The sequence below is a fragment of the Taudactylus pleione genome, unplaced genomic scaffold (assembly GCF_031769625.1).
Source record: "Taudactylus pleione unplaced genomic scaffold, aTauple2 ptg000080l, whole genome shotgun sequence".
NCBI classification, from domain to species: domain Eukaryota; kingdom Metazoa; phylum Chordata; class Amphibia; order Anura; family Myobatrachidae; genus Taudactylus; species Taudactylus pleione.
Genome location: NW_028284482.1, coordinates 6105755 through 6128279, shown reverse-complemented (window position 1 = coordinate 6128279; position 22525 = coordinate 6105755). Strand labels below are relative to the sequence as shown.

The 22525-nt window shown below is 39.2% G+C and overlaps 1 protein-coding gene and 2 pseudogenes across 2 annotated transcripts in view; all 3 read left to right on the top strand.

Moving 5' to 3' along the window:
• LOC148532273 (activating transcription factor 7-interacting protein 1-like) overlaps positions 1 to 22525 on the top strand; it is a 178510-nt gene that overhangs the window by 153643 nt on the left and 2342 nt on the right. For both annotated transcript variants that reach the window (XM_088468040.1, XM_088468039.1), the window contains exons 13-15: positions 7 to 162; positions 5996 to 6187; positions 11692 to 11795. In XM_088468040.1, coding sequence (XP_088324166.1) covers positions 7 to 162; positions 5996 to 6187; positions 11692 to 11795 — 452 coding nt within the window. The remainder of the gene's footprint in view (positions 1 to 6; positions 163 to 5995; positions 6188 to 11691; positions 11796 to 22525) is intronic.
• Positions 17923 to 18041, top strand: LOC148532275 (5S ribosomal RNA; annotated as a pseudogene).
• LOC148532274 (5S ribosomal RNA) lies at positions 18266 to 18384 on the top strand (annotated as a pseudogene).

The window sequence follows — 22525 nt, the reverse complement described above, 5'->3', positions numbered from 1 at the left end:
CTTTAGATTCCAGAAGGACTAACTCTGCAGCTGTATCTGGAACGGTTCAGTCATCACAACCAGTAGCTCGTCAAGGGCAGTCTTCACAGGCAAATGCTCTGCAGACATCATCTGCCCCTGCAGGACTTCCTTCTCAGGCCACAATACATGTTTTACCAACAGGTAACAAGATATCGTCTACATCCTGGCAATATAGAACTTTTCGAGGAATAAAACAAAATTTAGAATTATATACAAATTGAATTAATTAAAATTGTTCTGAAGATTAATTTATGTGCCTATCCTAATAAGGTGACCTTGCTGCTGTAGATGTGTATGCAGCATGTAAAGTGTACATTGAAAAGTTCAAGCTGATCATGGCCGGGTTAAGGCTTGTTGCTGCCCCAGGGGCAATAAGTTCTGGGGCCCCACCAATAAAATGTACTCCCTGCCGCCACTATACCTTATCACCTTGTCACACAGCGCCTCCCTCCCCAATATGCTCCACAGTGCCACACCCGACTTTTAGAAATAGTATAAACGTGTTTAATTCATTACCAGTTTATATATACACATACCAGCAAACAGTGGACAGCATTCAGGGATCATACTGCCCAACCAACAACCAGTGTAGTGGTCAATGTTTAAGAGTTATACTCTTTCATCAGGACAAAGTGTAAAACATGTAACATATCTTTTATAAGCTTTCTCCAAGTGCTTCAAACGCAGCGCCACGATTTGCGATGGAGTCGCAATGATGTCATTGTTTGCAACCATGCACAGGCATGCCAATGCACTCCAGGGGGTATGGCTCCAAACAGTGTACCCATCACCATAGTACCTGCTACATAATATAGAACGATAATACATTTTAAAGACATAGTGCATGCAATAAAATAAAAAGGCTTCCAGGGATATTGAAAACATGGAATTGAATGGCAGATAAGAACCAGTCTGCCTCTAATTATTATTATTATTATTATTATTGTATTGTAAATAAGCTGTTGATAATTCTCTTTGTTGATGGGCAATCTACAGTATGACTGGTATGTATACATTTCTAGCCTTATGATAACTATCTATTTACAGTACACACTATGTGCAGCCATGCTTATATGCATGATATACTATTATTACATGGTTTAGAGGTATGAAAAATATAAACACGTACTGTAGGTATTGTACATTATTCCTAGGAAACCGATCACTTATTACAGCCTAATAATAGTAATGAGATATCAAATATTATGCTCATGGTTGATAATGTAGATAAGATAGACAGGTGTATAGTGCACCTAATCACACAGATATATATTTAAACAAATATTATACCCATATAAGTGCTTAAATATAAACCTAAATAAGCAGGTTATGTATATTCTTAGAGTGCAAAAAAGGAATTCTACGTAATTTCATGTGTAATGCCTGCAGTGATATATCACCTAGCTAACAAATCCAGATACCACCTACCATGTAGGAGATGCGGGCGAATTCTATTGTGTCTCAAATCTAGACACAGGTGTACTTTACAGATCGCTAGAAAAGGATAACACCTCATTCAAACCCAAAGGTTGAACTGTTTACAAAATGTGGATCATTTTGGTCTCTCGTTGTAGGAGTGCTCTCCCTCTGTCACCTTATTTTAGATTCGGTGGGACCCAATCAATCATTTTGTAGCGTAAAGTAGACAATCCATGTTTGTTTTCTCAGAAGTGTCTGGTTGATCACAATTTTTGGCTTCCAAAGCCAACCTCTGTGAAAGGCCATGCATTCTGTTAGTTGTCTTGCAGTCTTCCCGATGTATAAAAGACCACAAGGACATCAGATGTAGTAGATTAAATATTTCCTGGAACAAATCAGTGGATACTTGATAAGGCATTTCTTCCCAGACCGTTTATGTAATAAGGAATTTCTAATTTTGATATAGCTGCAAGTAGTACAGCCCATACATTTATATTTCCCTGCTTTTTGAGTCAAGAAATGTTCTGACTGTGGAAGTTTATGATTAATTAATGTTATTTCCTCTTCTGTAAACCGGCATTAAGGAAGTAGATTATAAGACTTGCATACTTTCGTCCTCAGCTACCAAAGGCCTCAAATCTATTGCAGATTATCATGATTTTGGAACTTGCAGTAGAGAAATCATGAGTCTAAATAGTTTTCATAATGTTTTTCTTGGTTTTGGCTGGTTGCAAAGTCTTTGCTCTAGTGAAGACCAAGACTTTCACTTTCTCTTTTGCTGCCTTAATTAATCTTGGATAATAAACTCATGCCAGAAATTTTAAAGACTTACTGTCAAACTGTTCAATAACTTCAGAATGATTGTTGCAAAATTTGTATGCCTCAGGCACTTAGAATAGGGGGGACTTGTTTTCAGTACAAGGCAATGATGACTACCTGCTTGTAACAGGGTGTTCCTGTATGTGGTCTTGTGGTAGATGGAGGTCTGGGTTTCATTATTAATTATGTTTACCTTCACATCCAAATAATGCACTGAAGGGTAGCTAAATTCATATGTAAACTTGATTGATGAATCTATCTTGTTGATTCGATCCATGTTCTCAAATGCATCTTGCTCACCTGACCATTATAAGAAGCTATTACCTATGTGATGGGGCAGCACTAGGCCACGGGGGAGGGGTGTAATGGAGAGGGATCATCTTTTGGCACGGGGGGGGGGGGGTAGGGTGGGGGGAGTTATGCCAAACTGTTTTTTGACCAGGGGGTGATATATTTAAAAAAAAAGAAAAATGAACAGTGACACATGGGGAGGGGAACTAAACAGTGGGTGCCCATTGTCACGGTGGGTGGTGGTGGATCTGTTACCACTGGGGGGTAGGGTTGATAATGCTGGGAATCTTTTTCCACTGGAGGGGCTGTTTCTGATGTGGGGGTGGAAGGTGATTTTATAATGGGGACCTATGGATGGACATGGGGGTTGGAGGTGGTGCACAATACCCCCTAAGTACTGTATGATTTTTTTTTTATTAAATAATTATATTTGTAAAATACATTTCAAACTTTATTAAATTAAAAAAAAGAAATGTACAATTTCTGAGCGATTTTTGATAAATGCATCTATTAAGTTGTTTAACAAGATCTTCTCAGCATCGGAATCAGAAAAGGTCAGGATTTCTCCCAGAAGCAGAATTATATTGCTAAATCCAATTTACGTCCGTATTTTTGCAGCAAAAAAAAAAAAAAGTGACATTACAAAAATACTTGAAACCTATCCACAATTTCTTGTGAAAAAAAACACCTGCAAGCAACCCCTTTTTGTGCGCCAGGTCCTGTGCATCTTTTTTGCATATATTTGGTCTGAAAATGCGTCTGTCGCAATGCGATTTGATATATGACTCTAGCATATCTGTGTGCGACAGAGTCTGAATCTGTATACGAAGTGCTACAATACAAATTCTACACACAATACCCCATAATGACAATATGTAAAAAGTTTTTTTTTGAGATTTTTGCAAATTTAATATAAAAAAAAAAAAAAAACTAAGACATGTGCATAAGTATTCACAACCTTTGCTCAATACTTTGTTGATGCACCTTTGGCAGCAATTACAGCCTCAAGTGTTTTTGAATATGATGCCACAAGCTTGGCACAATTATCTTTGGACAGTTTTGCCCATTCATCTTTGCAGCACCTCTTAAGCTCCATCAGGTTGGATGGGAAGCGTCTTTGCACAGCCATTTTCAGATCACTCCAGAGATGTTCAATTGGATTCAAATCTGGGCTCTGGCTGGGCCACTCAAGGACATTCACAGAGTTGTCCTGAAGCCACTCCTTTGATATCTTGGCTGTGGTCGTTATCCTGCTGAAAGTTGAACCGTCGTCCCAGTCTGAGGTCAAGAGCGCTCTGGAGCAGGTTTTCATCCAGGATGTGTCTCTGTACATTGCTGCATTCATCTTTCCCTCTATCCTGACTAGTTTCCCAGTTCCTGCTGCTGAAAAACATCCCCACAGCATGATGCTGCCAGCACCATGCTTCACTGTAGGGATCATATTGGCCTGGTGATTAGCGGTGCCTGGTTTCCTCCAAACATAATGCCTGGCATTCACGCCAAAGAGTTCAATCTTTGTCTCTTGTGGTCTGAGTCCTTCAGGTGCATTTTGGCAAACTATAGGCGGGCTGCCATGTGTTTTTTACTAAGGAGTCCCTTCCGTGTGGCCACTCTACCATACAAGCCTGATTGGTGGATTGCTGCAGAGATGGTGGTCCTTCTGGAAGGTTCTTCTCTTTCCACAGAGGAATGCTGTAGCTCTGACAGAGTGACCATCGGGTTCTTGGTCACCTCCCTGACTAGGGCCTTTCTCCCCGATTGCTCAGTTTAGACGGCCGGCCAACTCTAGGAAGAGTCCTGGTGGTTCCGAACTTCTTCCATTTACAGATGATGGCGGCCACTGTGCTCATTGGGACCTTCAAAGCAGCAGATATTTTTCTGTACCCTTCCCCAGATTTGTGCCTTGAGACAATCCTGACTCTGAGGTCTACAGACAATTCCTTGGTTTGTGCTCTAACATGCACTGTCAAGTGTGGGACCTTATATTATAGACAGGTGTATGCCTTTCAAAATCATGTCCAATCAACTGAATTTACCACAGGTGGACGCCAGTTAAGCTATAGGAACATCTCAAGGATGGTCAGTGGAAACAGGATGCACCTGAGCTCAATTTTGAGCTTCATGGCAAAGACCGTGAATACTTATGTACATCTGATTTCTTAGTGTTTTTTTTACCTGTATTAAATTTGCAAAAATCTCAAAAAAAACTTTTTACACGTTGTCATTATGGAGTATTGTGTGTAGAATTTTGAGGACAAAAATTAATTGATTCCATTTTGGAATAAGGCTGTAACATAAAATGTGGAAAAATTGCAGTGTTGTGAATACTTTCCTGATGCACTGTATATGTGTGTATGTGTATAAATATATATGTTAATTTAAAGGAGAGACAAAAAAACAGCGGCATTCAGAGGTTTAAAGAACTTTACGACAATGTGTCACATAAAAAAAACAACGTTATGGGGCTCACATGAGTACTCATCTTGACAAAGGGGCATGAGGAGCCCCGAAACATTGGTCTTTCTTTTGTGGCATATTGTCATAAAGTTCTTTTAACCTAAAAGTGCTGCTGTTTTTTTGTCCCTTTTAATGCAGGGGTGGGGAACCTTTTTTCTGCCGAGGGCCATTTTGATATACATAACATTATTTGCGGGCCTGGTGCAGGCCACACCCCCTCCGTATGATGTCACACAAGGGCGGGGACACAATCGCCGGTGATTACAGCAATGACCGGAGCATCCCGATGATGCTCCGGGAGCTGTAAGGGCAGCGGTGTGACCATCTGAAGCATCCTAAGGACTCTCCTGATGGTACTGCTGAATAGATTCTGGCTGCAGGGTGCCATTCTAGGCTCAGAGGGCCAGACCAAATGATTCCGGGGGCCTTATACAGCCCCTGGGCCTGAGGTTCCCCATCCCTCTAATGTAATATCTACCAGAGGGCACTGGAGAAATCTGTTGTTTTCAGAAGAGTACTGGTCTTCCAAGGTATCTAATGTGTATATAAATATAGAAAGTGTGTGTGTGTACTGACTTTGAAAATTCTTGTTTGACTTTACATGTTCAGTAATACAAAGAGCACATGTAATGGACTATTGAGCAGTGAAATAAAGTGATATGGTTATATGAATCATCCTTCAGCCATGAGCTCTTGTTTCCAGCAGGGAAGGGGTCTTGTGGTACCGTAGTGTTGAGGCATATATTCCGGGCATCGTTTAGGTGCAACCATTTTTTTTTTAAGACAAGTTCAGTAAACATCTAGTACTGAAGTGTTTAGTGTATGCAATGCTTTTACTCATTGCAGTATATGGCCATGTGAGCTCAGGTTCTTAGCAAAACATTAAAACTTTACTTTTTAGTAATATATTTGTTCATATACTGAGTTTAAAAAAAGATAGAGCACAGCAAAACTATTAATGTCCAATATTTCACTGACTCTATTTCAGCTCAGACAACTGTTAATATAACGCAGCGCCCAGGGACTCAAACAACACCAAGGGCTTCAGCTCCCCGAGCCCCAAACAACCCACACATGGTTTACACATCAACAACCCTCCCCACTGTACCTGTGCAGACACCTGTTCGCAACACTGTCATGCAAAGTCAGAACCTACGGCAGATCAGTCCACAAACTGGAGGTAAGGCTATACAAGCAACTCCACGTGCAATGGGGAATTCAAAGTACTTTCTACTAGAATATAAATATATATATATGTTGTGTGGTTTAAAAGTGGTGTTCTAAATTATATACGCCAAACGTACTTACAATACATAAGTTGCATTTGTTAACTATTTTTGTTACTTTTCTTTCTTACAAGCCATCATTCATTGTAGTTTAATTATGGGTGTAGTAACGGTGTCAAGCTGTAGTAAATGTAACTTTACATGTACAAAATATAATTAAGAAACATAAGTATGGTAAAAGTGACCCGCTATCTAAACCAATGATGGAGCCAACATTTTAAGAGGATTTGTAATGCTCACGTTACCATTTCCTCCCATGTGACTGAAAGGTGCCATCCATAGACATGGATAGTGGTAGAAGCAGCATAAATTTAGAAGGTACACCAACTATATACTTGTGGAGCACAGTCTCTAGTAGAAGCATTCTGTAACATTTCATTTAATAGAGATCATCAGCCCATGGCTACAGTATTATAATGTGAGGCTACAGCTCTCTATTTGTGAGCAACATGTGCCTAATATTTTATTTTTTTTTTAGTTCACTTCCTTACTTGTTACACTGGGTAGGTGTCGCAGAGCACCGGACACCGGCTGTCACTTACCGGTTCCAGCACCGCTGGGGACCTAGACGCCGGAGGGTTGCTGACGTGCGGCCCTTGGCGGCCACTGCTGATCCTGGCTTCCTCATTCCTCCCCAACGCAGCGGGTCTGGAACACAGGCGGCCGCAACTCCCATAGGGACACACGTGCCGTTCTGTGTAAAATATAAAGGGGCAGACACGCCAAACTTGATGAGTATAGGCTCCCAACCATAATCCAGCCTTCCTAGTGATCCTTACTGTTTATTCCTGACCTTGTCTTTGTTCGTGGCCTGATTCCGTCTCACCTCTGGTATTGTGCTTGATATCCTAGTTTTGACCTTGGATATTCACTGTGACCTGTTTCTGTCTGATCCTTGGTACCATCTTGTCCGTTTGGTTTTGAGTGCACTGTACACTTTTATCGTACACCACTCCATTCCTGAATACACCAGTGCCTGTATTAGGGAACCACGTCTGTTGGCCGCGACTTGCTAATCGGACACAGCTAAGTCCATACACCCTCAGGGGGTCCCAGTTGAATACCGCCGGCATGTTAGATTTCGCACCTCAGTTCTGGGTCTCGCCAATCCCAAAATACGGGCTAGCATTCTAATCCAACTGTGATTTGTGACAGAATACTCTGGCCCAAGAAACATGGATGCTGCTGGTAATCAGTCACCATCCTCACCAGAGTTGCGAAGCAGGAACAAGACCAGGCCCAGATTATGCAGTGCTTACAGACACTCATGCAGCGGGTTGCACTGCCTCCCGCCGGGTGTCGACACAAGCTGCAGGAGCTTCAGTCCCATTGAGGATTCCAAACCCCTCATATCAACTAGATGGTGACCCTAAGAGTTGTAGGGGAGTTTTAAAGCAATGTTCGATCTAGTTTGAGATCCAAGCCACAAATTTTCCCAGACAGGATGAAAGTGGCGTACATCATTTCCTTTATAAGTGGCCAGGCTTTGGGGTGGGCTTCTCCACTGTCAGAGAGGAATGATCCTTTGGTTAATAATTGTGCCAGCTTCCTGGAAGCGTTTAAGAAGGTGTTTGATAAGCCCGGATGTGTGACTTTGGCAGAATCTGCAATTTTTCATCTGAAACAAGGCACCCAATCAATGGGTTAGTATGCTGTGCAGTTCAGAACTCTTGCCTCAGAGCTCAGGTGGAACAATGAAGCCTTGGTTGCCACTTTCATGCAAGGGCTTTCGGAACAAATTAAAGATTAATTTGCATCCATAGATCTGCCATCATCCCTGGTGGACCTCCTTCATAGAGAGAGGTTTCAGGAAAGGGAACAGTTCCACTGCTACAGCTTCAAGCTTGCACCTCACTTCACGGCTCCGGTAGTTCCACCGGAGGAACCCATGCAAATCAGGCAATCTCGTCTTCCTGCTGAGGCAAACAAGTTCAAAAACAAACTTTGCCTCTATTGCGGAGAACCAGATTATCTTCTTTCTGTTTATCCCAAGTGTCCGGGAAATGTGAGGCCCTAACCGATCGTGGGGTGGTCAGGTTAGGTGCATTTCAACACACCCCACAAAGGAATGTTTCGTCATAATTTTCGATTGATGTGACCCTACTGCTAAAGCAATCTGCTGAAACACTTAAGGCCTTCCTAGATTCGGGTGCTTATGGCAATTTCATCACTGCCACAAAGGTCAAGGAGTTGGGAATTCCAAGTATCCCTCTTCAGACTCCACTCCATATCATTGAAGTGGATGGAATAAACTCCCATCGGCTTCTATACACTTCTCAACATGCAAGTAGGCATTCTCCATAAAGAGTCAATTTCTATTTATATACTCCCATCAGCCGAATGTTCGATAATCCTGGGACATCCGTGGTTACAGAAACATCCTCCCACTCTGGACTGGAATGAACCCCAAATCTTCTCTTTGGGTCCTCACTGCCAACAGGGGTGTTTGCCGGCTATCAGACCTCCATTCCAAGCTATCCAGAGTTTGGCCATCTCTCCAGATGATTCTTTACCAACACCACATCAGTCGTTTCAGGATGTTTTCAGTAAAAAGGCTGCTGAGTCTCTTCACACTTATAGGGAATGGGACTGTGCAATTGATTTGATGCCTTGGAAAGTGCCTCCCCGAGGAAGGGTCTACACTCTGTCTATTCCAGAGACTCAGGCAGTGACCGACTATATTAAATAGACTGTGGAACAGGGTTTTATCAGTGAGTCAAGGCCCCAGCTGGTGTGGGACTCCTCTTCATTAAAAAGGACAGAGGTCTCAGACTCTGTATTGATTACCAAGGTCTGAATGCCATTACTGTTAAGAATCGATACCCCCTGATTTCGGAGCTGTTTGATAGAGTTAAGGGGTCAAAATTCTTCACCAAATTAGACCTACATAGAGCTTATAATTTAATAAGGATCAGAGCCGGAGATGAATGGAAGACCGCCTTCAACACTCATGATGGGCATTACGAATACCTGATGATGCCATTCGGGATATGTAATGCACCAGCCATCTTCCAAAGATTCATAAATGCCATTTTCTGAGATCTCTTGTACAAATTTGCTGTGGTTTATCTGGATGACATCTTGATATTTTCTAAAGGTCTGATAAGTGTCCAAAAACATATTTGTGAGGTCCTGTCTCAGCTTTGAGAAAAATCAACTGTTCTGCAAACTGAAGAAGGGTTTGTTTGAGCAGGAAGAAATACCATTGCTGGGATATATCATGTCAGGGTTCAGCCTTCGTATGGATTCAGAGAAGGTTGCTGCCATCATTAATTGGCCTCAACCATCTGGGTTGAAGGCATTTCGACCCTTCCTGGGATTCTGCAATTTCTACAGGCAATTTATTAGAAATTACTCATCAATTGTAGCTCCTTGCATGACACCTACCAGGAAGGGCCAGGATACCAAGAATTGGCCACTTGAAGCTGAAGAGACATTCTCTCACTTCAAGCAATGTTTTATATTTGCACCTATTCTGAGACAACCTGACCCAATTTAACCTTTGTTGTAGAGGTGGATGCTTTTACCTTCGGGGTAGGTTCAGTTTTGTCACAAAAAGTTTCTGCCAGGAAGTTTCTGCGGCTTTTTTGCCCAGAAATTCAAAGTCCCAGAGAGAAACTACGCAGTTGGTGACAGGAGTTATTAGCAATTAAGTTGGCCTGGAGTAGTGGCACCACCTGCTGGAGGGGGCCACATTTTCAGTTACATTAATTATCTATCATAAAAACCCTTTTGTACAGATGTGCCCACATATATCTATCCTCTGTGCGCTACAAGTCCCGCCACACAACGCGGTAGCACTGAGTGTCTTTTCGTGAGTTTTTTTTTTACCTTCAAATGCACAACGATGCGAATAGATAGCACAAGCAGCTTCTGCTGATTATTATGATATGCAGCATGCCTATGTTCTCTGAGCGAGCGCGGGTGTATCTGCATGCGAAATGCTACATTACAGTGTCAGCGGCTGTAACACTGTAACGTAGTGTTTAGCATGCAGATACACCAGCAGACGCCGAGAACATATGAATGCTGCATATCATTTTAATCCGTGGAAGCTGCTTGTGCTATCTAATGTCTCTAATCACATCGTTGTGCAAATAAGATGCATTTGAAAGTAGAAATACACACAAAAAGATGCTCGGCGCTATTGAGTCATGCCACGGCATGGCATGACTAGAAGTGCTGTTTAATGTGCCAGGAGGCTAGATGTATGTGGACCCATCTGTATCTCAAGATGGCTCACTGCCTAAAATACCATCAGGCCAGGTGGTCACTGTTCTTTAATCGATCCAATGCCAGAGTATAGGCTCCCAACCATACTCCAGCGTTCTTAGTGACCCTTACTGTTCGATCCTGATCTTGGATTTGTTCGTGGCCTGATTCCATCTCACCTCTGGTATTGCGCTTGATATGCTGGTTTTGACCATAGCTATTCACTGTGACCTGTTTTTGTCTAACCCTTGGTACCGTCTTGTCTGTTCGGTTCTGACCCAGCTTGTTGACTATGCTGTACGCTTTATCGTTCACCGCTCCATTCCTGAATGCACCAGCACCTGTATTAGGGAACCAACTCTGAGGGCAGTGTGTCGGACGCAGCTCGGTCCATAACTCCTTGCGGGGGTCCCTGGTGACCATTAGACTCTGTGTCTCAGTACTGGGTCTCGCCAATTCCAAAACACGGGCAATCATCCTTATCCATCCGTGAATTGTGACAGTAGGCTACCATTGGGCACAAAAGTTTTGTAACTATGACTATGTCTGGATGCTTCAATAGGTGTCATCATGGTAGTATGAAAGGCAACCAGTCACTGCATCTTTCTCTGTGGTCTGAAGAATGCAGCATCCACTAAATATTTATCAGCTAGATATCTGTGCATCTCCTTTATTTAGCCTTCTTGGTTTTCTCATCCACACTGTGTCTAAATAAAAAGCTCTTACAGCTATTTTGGAATAACGACACAGTAAGCATTAAACTTAAGACAGAATGAAAGCTGGTCATCACCCAGTGAGCCTCCATAAGCCCCCAGGTATTTTGGCCATGCTTTTGGAGATTGTTGTCCCACCTTTTATTAATCTTCTGGTCTTTGAAAATGTAATCCGATATTTATTTTTTTTATTAAGTTTTACTTTGAGGTATTTGTTCAAACGTTGAACCTTCTGTTCTAGGAGGTGCTACAAAAAGAAGCTCATGAATCCAATTGCTTTCTGGGGTTTAAGGTTTTCTTTCTTACACCTTGTTGGCACAAAGCTTTTAAGTTCTGGTAGGCCTAGTGCACTACAATAAAAGTGAAGTAGCTGCTGAACTTGTGAGATACATTTCTTCTAGTAATGTAGTGGATAAAACTTTTCATAGTAATTTCATATTGATTTAGTTTTCTGCTGTCTCTGAAATATTTAGGAGTACCTGTAAGAATGCCGCAAACCACTGCTTATGTTGTAAATAATGGGATCCCTACAAGTTCTACTGGACCACAACTCACAGTTCATCATCGACCACCTCAAGTAAGTGCATATATAAAGTTCTTTCTTTTACAGACATGTTTTGTTAGGGAGCTGATATAAAAGCACTTGTGCAGTATTCTACTTTATTTTTATTCCATTATATTGGGGACACTATACTTTGGGGGGGTTATAGAGATTTACCCAAGAATTTGATTCTTAAGTTAAAGTCTGAAAGCTGCTCCTCCTGATGAAACTCCAGTTTCAACTAAGTGTCAAGAACAGAGCACTTCTACACTAGGGTTGCCTCTGCCAGCTTGAATTATACCCTATTTTTATTTAATTGATTTATTTATATACTTCATTGCCTCTGCTCATGAGGGGTGGACTTTTCAGTACTGTCGTACTGCCGTTTCAGTACTGCTGCTGGAACCACAAGGCACAGCAGCTGTGCTGCACAGTGGTCTATATTTGGGTTTGTCAGTGCTGCCTCAATTAGAATATAATGCCTATACATAGTGTGTACAGTGTTAACTTTCATAAATAGACCTAGCAAAATCTAGTAATTAAATTCTGGATAGTGTATTAAACACTATTAATACAGTATGTTGATATAAGAATGCAATTTGCCATAGGTCAGGTGCCATATAAAACCAGTAATAATAGCAATAGAAATAATGGTGTAATCTTGCATATAAAATCTAATGGATATGTTTAAATTATTAATTTAAAGACTTCTAGTACAGGTACACTAATTGAAACAGCACTACAGTACAAAATAAAACAGCAAACATAATTGTCCAGGGTGTGGGAAGGATCTAATTCCAATATAATGGCATTGTCCAAGGCGTATCGCTTATTCTTCTTGCAGGGGTGTAGTTGCCCAGACTGAGTGCGGTAATCTAACATGTGCTTGGTGGCAGTGTTGCTGCTCCAATATCCGGTTGTTTGTGTTTCTGGAATTATGGTGGTTTGTGCGGCTTTAATGCTGCTCCAGAGAATAGAGAGACTTCAGTTGTTGTCAGCTCATGCGGTTAAAGAGGGTTTGCCCTCAAATGGGTTACATACTGGTAGGAGTCACTATATCGCACTTAGTGATCCAGTTCTCCCTTGCATGGGCTTTGTTAGGGAAGATTGAAGGTCCATACCCCACTGCAACGGCAACCCAGTCAGAGAAATACCTCTGATAACTAGGCAGGCACCTGCTAGACCTGTCTGCTGACTGGTCACTAGTGGTGAAAAGTTTGGAAGCAGATTTTCTCAGCTGCCATTTCCTACACCTCAGAGAATGGTCTCTTCATCTAGAAAGGTTTCAACAGATGATGGAAAGAAGGGGGTCAGTCAGGCATCTTCATGATGATGGCATATAAGTAGAATCACAAGGTTAAGCGTTTATGCTCAAGGACCAGAAATCCAAAGGTGGTTTTAGTTTTCATGCTGGTCCCATGAAAAGGTAATTTTATTTTCTGGTTTCTTCCAGTAGCATTGTGTCAGTGGGTTCTCAAGAAGATAAAGTGTATGTTCAGGTGATCCTGGTGCTACTGGATTGGTCAATAAGGTACATGAAAATTCTCATGGCAGTGCTTTTACCACCATGGTGTATTACTCTAATACAGTACCTATTAAATTAGGGACAGTTTGATCACCAAAGTTTAGTGTGATTGGCTTTAATGGTGCGACTAGTGAGGCCACAATTTTTATGGCCAATGGCTTCTCTGACAGCATGGTTGGGGGGACCAAGCTCAGGGCTTGAAAACATCTTTAGACCAAAAATCACAATAGGCTGTGGAAAACATATTTCCTGGTTTGGGAGAGAAATTTTCCTCTCCTCTTCTTTGCAGTTACTGTAGGTCGGAGTGACCTACAGTACCTTAAAAGAAAAGAAGAGGAAGATTTTCCTCTTGAATCAGGAACCAAATCTTAATTATTTAAAAGTTTAGATCTCTATTCTTCCTTTCAGAATAAATGATGACAGTTTTAACTGGAGTGCAGATGTTTTTGCAGAGTGATACATCTATAGCCTATATACCATTGTACAGTGGCACCGTGTGTTTGAACATAGCTCTGACAGCTTTACAATATTTTACTTTGAAAGTTTTTTCGCTCAGCTGAGTTCAAGTTTCTTACTTGACAATCTCTACAGCTCACAGGGTAAATGGGGTCTTACAGATGGCTATTTACTTGTTATATTATTTGTTAAGGTATGTCTATGCATAGAGCAAATCTCTCTTTTTAGCCAAAGCTGGTAGCCAGATTTTACGTAAATCAGGATATTGTAATACCAGCATGGTGCCAAAACATGTTTCTTGGGAATCCCATCAATGGATTGATGTTGGGCCCTGACTACCTATGTCATGTAAGAGCCTTGTTCTTCACAAAATCTCTTGGTTCTTTATGATGCTCACTAGAGGGGCCAGCCTGTGTTAAAATAAACCACTGCTAGATTGATTACTTTGGGGCAGTAAAGCCTTTTCCATCTACTAGATCGTTTAGCACCTGCTGATTAGTGTGTCATGTAGCCTCAGCTGATCAACTATATATGACAGCCCCTGGGACCTTATTACATAAGCTGACAGCACTGAGATGTCCCTGAGGTGCAATGTCTCCTAGTTGGATGAAATAGAAAGTATTTATACTCGCAGTAAATCCTCTTTTCTAATTCAACTGGAAGACAATGCTCTTACACCTCGTTATTTTCTGTTCAATCATTTAATTCTTCAAGGGCATTCAGTCGGATAATCGAGAGTCAGAATGTCAATTAGGTCGACATGGTTAAAATGTCAACATATGGTTTTTGGATGATGTTTAGGGTTAGGCTAAAATATGTAAAAACAACCCCATATGTCGACATTCTGGTATCAACATGTAAAATTATGACATTATGAATGTGTTGACATATGACCATGTTGACATAATTATATATCAACACACTGGTTGTCAACCTAGTGTCCATGTCGACATTGACTGTTGACCTTCTGAATGTCCACAAGTCATACCACACCCGTTGCAAGTATTTCTGAAGATAAATTTTATATATATATATATATATATATATATTCAAATTATATTCCTCCCTGTCCCTGTTCCTCCACATTACTGTTAAATCAGGAGATGTACTTCGTCTTTCTTTGATGGACAATAAATGGTAATGATTCAAAATTTAATTAAAAGGGAATAATGTCTCCGAACCTTCAATAAAAATGCAGATATGCTGAAATAATGGTTGAACAGTTAAGTATACTTATCACGAGATGATAACATGTAGCATTATAAGCACAAACAATGAAACAATGTCAAGGTAATCAATTAAAAAAAATAATTTTCAAGTAAAAAGATCAAAATGATTTGATGAAAAATAGAAAAAAAACAAAATATATATATATACTGGTTGAGTCTCCCATATCCAAATATTCCGAAATACGGAATAATTTTGGCATGACTGAGATAATAAAACCTTTGATTTTTGATGGTTCAATGTACACAAACTTTGTCTAAGGCACAAATTATTACAAAATATGGTATAAAAATACCTTCAGGCTGTGTGTATAGGGTGTAAATGAAACATAAATTTATTTCATGTATGTACACAAACTTTGCTTGAGCCACAAAAGTATTGAAAATATTGTATAAAATGAGCTGCAGGCTGTGTGTATAAGCTGTATATAACACATAAATGTAATCTGTGTGTATATTGGGGTCCTATTCCCAAGATATTTCATTATGATATGCAATTATTCCAAAATACGGAATATTCCGTTATCCAAAATACCTCTGGTCCCAAGCATTTTGGATATGGGAGACTCAACCTGTATGTATGTATGTATGTATGTATGTATGTATATATATATATATATATATATATATATTTTAAACAGTGAGCTTGATAAACAGCAACAATAGTGCTAATAAAAATAATAATGAAAGTAAAAAATAAAATTATATTGAATCTATAAAGTGTCAGTGTCAATAAATATGAAATGCTTATGCAAAAAATTATTCAGAAGATACCGTCTAAAGGAAGTAAATATACCATTCAGGGATCAAATATAATTGATAACACACCCAATAATGATCCTTAAAACAAAATAGTGAAAAGTGACTTGTGCAATAATAAAGTGCTTACTATATCTCCATTTAAATTATTAGATAAGAAGTGAACATTCAATATAAAAAAGGGGGGGTACAAAATGTATTAAACTGAAAAACATATATTTAAAACACAAGGGATAAGGGACAAGATAAATAGTAAATTCATATATATAATCTAAAAATTCATGGAGAATTATTTAAAAGCATTTTTAAAACAATAAATAAATTTTTTTGCAAAGGGAAATTTGGAAAAAATAAGAGTAAAGTGCCAAGTGCTTATCTTATTTAAAATTTCCCAGCAAGTTCATGTAGGGCAGGACTGGAGCAACCCAACGCGTTTCGTCCTTCACTTAGACTTCTTCAAGGGTAGTGTAGCTCCATACAGGTTTTTAGAGCTATATATACCTCACTAATGAGGAGTAATTGTCATCAATCAGGGATCTCACTTCCTGTGATTCGTTTACCCCAATAGTTACTAATTCATGTGTATTTACATAGAAACTAAATTATTGGACATAAATTCACATATAGTGGCCATTAAATATTCAGTTTTAAGTTTGGCTAAAAAACTTTGTATTGATTAGCGTTAGTTCTGAGACTTAGTTCGCCCTTAGTTCGTACAAGCAGTTCTCCATGGGACTACTTCCGCCCTCTCTTCAAATAACGTCACTTCCGGATCGTGTTTCCTCTGGTTTCTGTAATCCACGTGGTCCTCCAAAGAAGTACTCCTATCTATCGATCCATCTTCTCCCCGACTCCGTACACCGTGCTTCCGCCCGCTCTCAATGTAACCAGCCGCGTCACATCACCAGACATAACCGGAACTCCTCATTCGTCACTTCCGTCAATACACGCTTCTCTGGTGATAGCGGGATGTTGTCACTCTCCTGATGGGCGCCATTTTCTAGGTTATCCACGTCCTATCTCTCCTTTTCATCTCCATAGCCATAACCGAATTGTGTCGCATTCCTGGTGGGCGCCATTATGGTGGTTATCTAAAAATAGAACTGAGATATATTTGCAACTGTGCATACTTGTTCTTTTTTTTAAAAACATATTATGAGTGATAGAACATAAAAGATCCCAATTCTTATAAGATCTTTATCAGATTTAAAAAACAACAAATATCACATATCTCTGCCTCCAACACACGTAGTCAGTATAAGAGGAATTGTATGAAAGATCAAAACCTAAATGATAATGGGGATACTTCAGTGTAGAAGTGCCCTCACGTCTTATATTAGGTTCATATAACCGAGTATCTTCAATATCTATCTATAAGGTTGTTTATAACAGAGGAATGATTATTTGTAGATATTCTAATTTTTAGTATTTTCTCATTTTAATTATACATAAATCATAAGTCATTGTTTCTTAGTCCAAGAAGTCTTTTTTAGAAAAAATGTGTATATAATGTATGTAGACACTCTAATCCATTATTAATTATTAATAATCCATGTAGAGTCAAGAAAGGTCCTTCTTTGTGGGTGTGCTAATATCTCCTTTAGACTCCGAGCTTCTAAAGGAGATATTAGCACCTAGTATGATTAGGACCAAAGGGACACAGGGAAGAGGATCTTTGCCTAAATGCATAGGGTGCTACAAATGTGGGAGATGTAACATATGTAAATATGTACACCCACAAAGAAGGACCTTTCTTGACTCTACAGGCACTAAAGAATACAAAATTAAACAATACATGAACTGTATTACAACATCCGTTATCTATATGTTAGAGTGTTCTTGCGGTATTAAATATATCGGTAAAACTAAAAGACCTTTGAAGCTTAGGATTCAAGAGCATATTAGAAACATTAAAAATAAGGTAGAAGGACACTTGGTCTCTAAACATTTTATGTTACATCATGACTCAGATCCAGAGGAATTGACCTTCAAGGCCATAGAGCAAGTTACTATGGGAGAAAGAGGAGGCGATCTCGCTAACAAATTATCACAACGCGAGATGTATTGGATATTTCAACTAAAAACTATGGTTCCAGATGGATTTAACGACCGTTATGAAATAGCACCCTTTCTATGAATATTGGAAACCTTGAATTATTTTATATGGACTGACCTAGGTAAGTATACCTGTTTAGATATCTACAGCCATACCTTCCTCCTAACGCCCAATCTCGTCCGATCTTGGAAGCTAAGTGTGGTTGGGCCTGGATAGTACTTGGATGGGGGACCTCCTAGGAAGTCCAGGTGCTGTAGTCTAATCTTCTTGGAGGTATACGGAGATATGGGCACATTCACCAAAAAGAAATAAGAAAAAAGAATAAATCACCTATCAAGAACATCTCAACATCAGAAGAAATAATCTACTCCTCTTTTATAATGGATGGATGGATCCATCAATGAGCTGCTATCCTTTTGAAAAAAATAAAAATAAATAAATAAAGGTTGTGCCTAGGCACCTGTTTCGTTCTTATCCATCTGTTGTCTACAGCCATACCGACTTCTCAACGCCCAAACTCGTCTGATCTTGGAAGCTAAGAGTGGTCGGGCTTGGATAGTACTTGGATGGGGGACCTCCTAGGAAGTCCAAGTGCCGTAGTAAACTATATTGGGTTATGAGATATGGCTTGGCCTCTATACCTAGGAGAATTAAAGAAGTGAGGATATCTTCATCAAGAAGAAACTATTGAAACATCAGGACCTCCTCCAAAAAAGAACCTTATGGCTATTTAAGTTTAGAAGGACCAGAACTCTCATTTTTTATGTGAAAATTGATGGCAATTATGGATTAGAGTGTCTACATACATTATATACACATTTTTTCTAAAAAAGACTTCTTGGACTAAGAAACAATGACTTATGATTTATGTATAATTAAAATGAGAAAATACTAAAAATTAGAATATCTACAAATAATCATTCCTCTGTTATAAACAACCTTATAGATAGATATTGAAGATACTCGGTTATATGAACCTAATATAAGACGTGAGGGCACTTCTACACTGAAGTATCCCCATTATCATTTAGTTTTTGATCTTTCATACAATTCCTCTTATACTGACTACGTGTGTTGGAGGCAGAGATATGTGATATTTGTTGTTTTTTAAATCTGATAAAGATCTTATAAGAATTGGGATCTTTTATGTTCTATCACTCATAATATGTTTTTAAAAAAAAGAACAAGTATGCACAGTTGCAAATATATCTCAGTTCTATTTTTAGATAACCACCATAATGGCGCCCACCAGGAACGCAACACAATTCCGTTATGGCTATGGAGATGAGAAGGAGAGATAGGACGTGGATAACCTAGAAAATGGCGCCCATCAGGAGAGTGACAACATCCCATTATCACCAGAGAAGCGTGTGTTGACGGAAGTGACGAATGAGGAGTTCCGGTTATGTCTGGTGATGTGACGCGGCTGGTTACATTGAGAGCGGGCGGAAGCACGGTGTACGGAGTCGGGGAGAAGATGGATCGATAGATAGGAGTACTTCTTTGGAGGACCACGTGGATTACAGAAACCAGAGGAAACACGAATCGGAAGTGACGTTATTTGAAGAGAGGGCGGAAGTAGTCCCATGGAGAACCGCTTGTACGAACTAAGGGCGGAAGTCTCAGAACTAACGCTAATCAATACAAAGTTTTTTAGCCAAACTTAAAACTGAATATTTAATGGCCACTATATGTGAATTTATGTCCAATAATTTAGTTTCTATGTAAATACACATGAATTAGTAACTATTGGGGTAAACGAATCACAGGAAGTGAGATCCCTGATTGATGACAATTACTCCTCATTAGTGAGGTATATATAGCTCTAAAAACCTGTATGGAGCTACACTACCCTTGAAGAATTCTAAGTGAAGGACGAAACGCGTTGGGTTGCTCCAGTCCTGCCCTACATGAACTTGCTGGGAAATTTTAAATAAGATAAGCACTTGGCACTTTACTCTTATTTTTTCCAAATTTCCCTTTGCAAAAAAATTTATTTATTGTTTTAAAAATGCTTTTAAATAATTCTCCATGAATTTTTAGGAGATTATATATATATGAATTTACTATTTATCTTGTCCCTTATCCCTTGTGTTTTAAATATATGTTTTTCAGTTTAATACATTTTGTACCCCCCCTTTTTTATATTGAATGTTCACTTCTTATCTAATAATTTAAATGGAGATCTAGTAAGCACTTTATTATTGCACAAGTCACTTTTCACTATTTTGTTTTAAGGATCATTATTGGGTGTGTTATCAATTATATTTGATCCTTGAATGGTATATTTACTTCCTTTAGACGGTATCTTCTGAATAATTTTTTGCATAAGCATTTCATATTTATTGACACTGACACTTTATAGATTCAATATAATTTTATTTTTTACTTTCATTATTATTATCTTTATTAGCACTATTGTCGCTGTTTATCAAGCTCACTGTTTAAAATCTTTCTATGCAATAGCAGTATACCACTGCTATGCCCATATCTCTTGTTTATAGCTGACACCCAGTAGTTAAGGGGAGAGTGCTATTGATTAGGATTATTCCATTAGTGTATAGATTACATCCAGGAGGCGCTGATTAATCTTTCATTGGTTTAAAATATATATATATATATATATATATATATATATAGTGTGTGTATATATATATATATATATATATATATATATAGTATATAAATTAAAAAAGTCCAGTTCTATTAGCAGCAACAATAGTAAATAACTCCTAATAATGAAAATGTTTGGCAGTTTATTCTCTGGTAATATATAGTTCGTAATAGTGTGTTCAGCGGGAGCTGTAAGATGGACTTAGCTGGTAACGGTTAATAAGTCTGTCTCATATGCAGGCAAACATCCGAGTATCGTGTGGGGGTTCTTACCCTGTAAATCCTGTGACTCTGGTCTTTATGGTAGTCACGGAAGGAGCACCCCACTGCTCACTCCGCAACTTGTCCCGGGGAGGTGAGTGTGATTGCAGGCTGGATACCTGCTCTATAATATTCTTTAAAGTGACACTAGCGCTTAAGGTTAAAAAATATATTTAATGAATATAGAATAAGACAAAATTTCCCACATTGCTTAAGGGAAAATGAATAAAAAACAAATAGCAGCAGAGTATACAGTGAATGTACAGTACATGTAGATAAAGCAGCAGATTATGCAATGAATGTTAGGAACGAAGTAGTCCATAAACTTAAGTCCCATATGTGATACAATGCATACCGTGTGATGTAGGTGAGTGTCTATTTAGGTGGGGAAACAGGGGATCCGGATAGCACCCTGGTCCAGACACTCACATGCTTAAAGGATGTGATCCTGCAGACTAGCGCCGACGCGTTTCGAGCTGGAAGCTCTTTTGACAGCCTTGATAAAGAGCTTCCAGCTCGAAACGCATCGGCGCTAGTCTGCAGGATCACATCCTTTAAGCCTGTGAGTGTCTGGACCAGGGTGCTATCCGGATCCCCTGTTTCCCCACCTAAATAGACACTCACCTACGTCACACGGTATGCATTGTATCACATATGGGACTTAAGTTTATGGACTACTTCGTTCCTAACATTCATTGCATAATCTGCTGCTTTATCTACATGTACTGTACATTCACTGTATACTCTGCTGCTATTTGTTTTTTATTCATTTTCCCTTAAGCAATGTGGGAAATTTTGTCTTATTCTATATTCATTAAATATATTTTTTAACATTAAGCGCTAGTGTCACTTTAAAGAATTTTATATTGTGTTTTCTATTCCTGGGGAAAGGGATTACCCCATTTTAAAGTGTCTAAGCTGCTGAGGTTTTTTGCGCTAAGAGATCCTCCTTTTCATCTATTATAAGACTGGATACCTGCTCTGCCTGGAAAGAGATGTGCAGACAGCTGTGTAAAAGCCAATGGGGAGGTGTTCGGATAAATGCAGTGTGCTGGAGGTAGAAGTAAACCCGACAATCCGGGGTAGATGCAAGTTAGTAAACTTGTGAAGACAGGTCGAAGTTAGAGCACCTAACACGTTTCTCGGCCTCGTACTGGCTGGCCGTTTCCTCAGAGGTAATAGATCTCACTCTGATGGACCTTCCAGATATAGTTTCAGAAATTACAGTAATTGAGTGCAGGTGAGATTCCCATCTGGTTAAAAAAAATTAGATGCCACTTTATAACGCCAGCGTATGGCAAACGGAATGGTTCATACTGACAGTATTTAAACCGGTTTCTAGTAAGGTATACAATTTAATTTCAATCACATGAATTTATATATATTTATATCACACATGCACGCACGCACGCTAAAATGTCCAGTTCTTTTAGCAGCAGTAATAATTATCCAGAGATATTTATTATCATTATTGCTGCAAAATGAACTGGACTTTTTAGTGTGTGTGTGTATGTATGTATGTATATGTGTGTGTGTGTGTATATATATATATATATATATATATATATATATATATATAATTTTTTTTCTATTTTTCATCAAAATCAATTTGATCTTTGTACTTGAAAACTATTTTTAATTTACCTTGACATTGTTTGTGCTTATAATGCTGCATTTTATCATCTCGTGATGGGTATACTTAACTGTTCAACCATTATTTCAGAATATCTGCATTTTTATTAAAGGTTCGGGGATATTATTCCCTTTTGATTACATTTTAAATCATTACCATTTATTGTCCATCATAGAAAGATGAAGCACATCTATTAGTGCTCCATGTTTTTCTCCTTCTTTGTGACTATATCTTGGG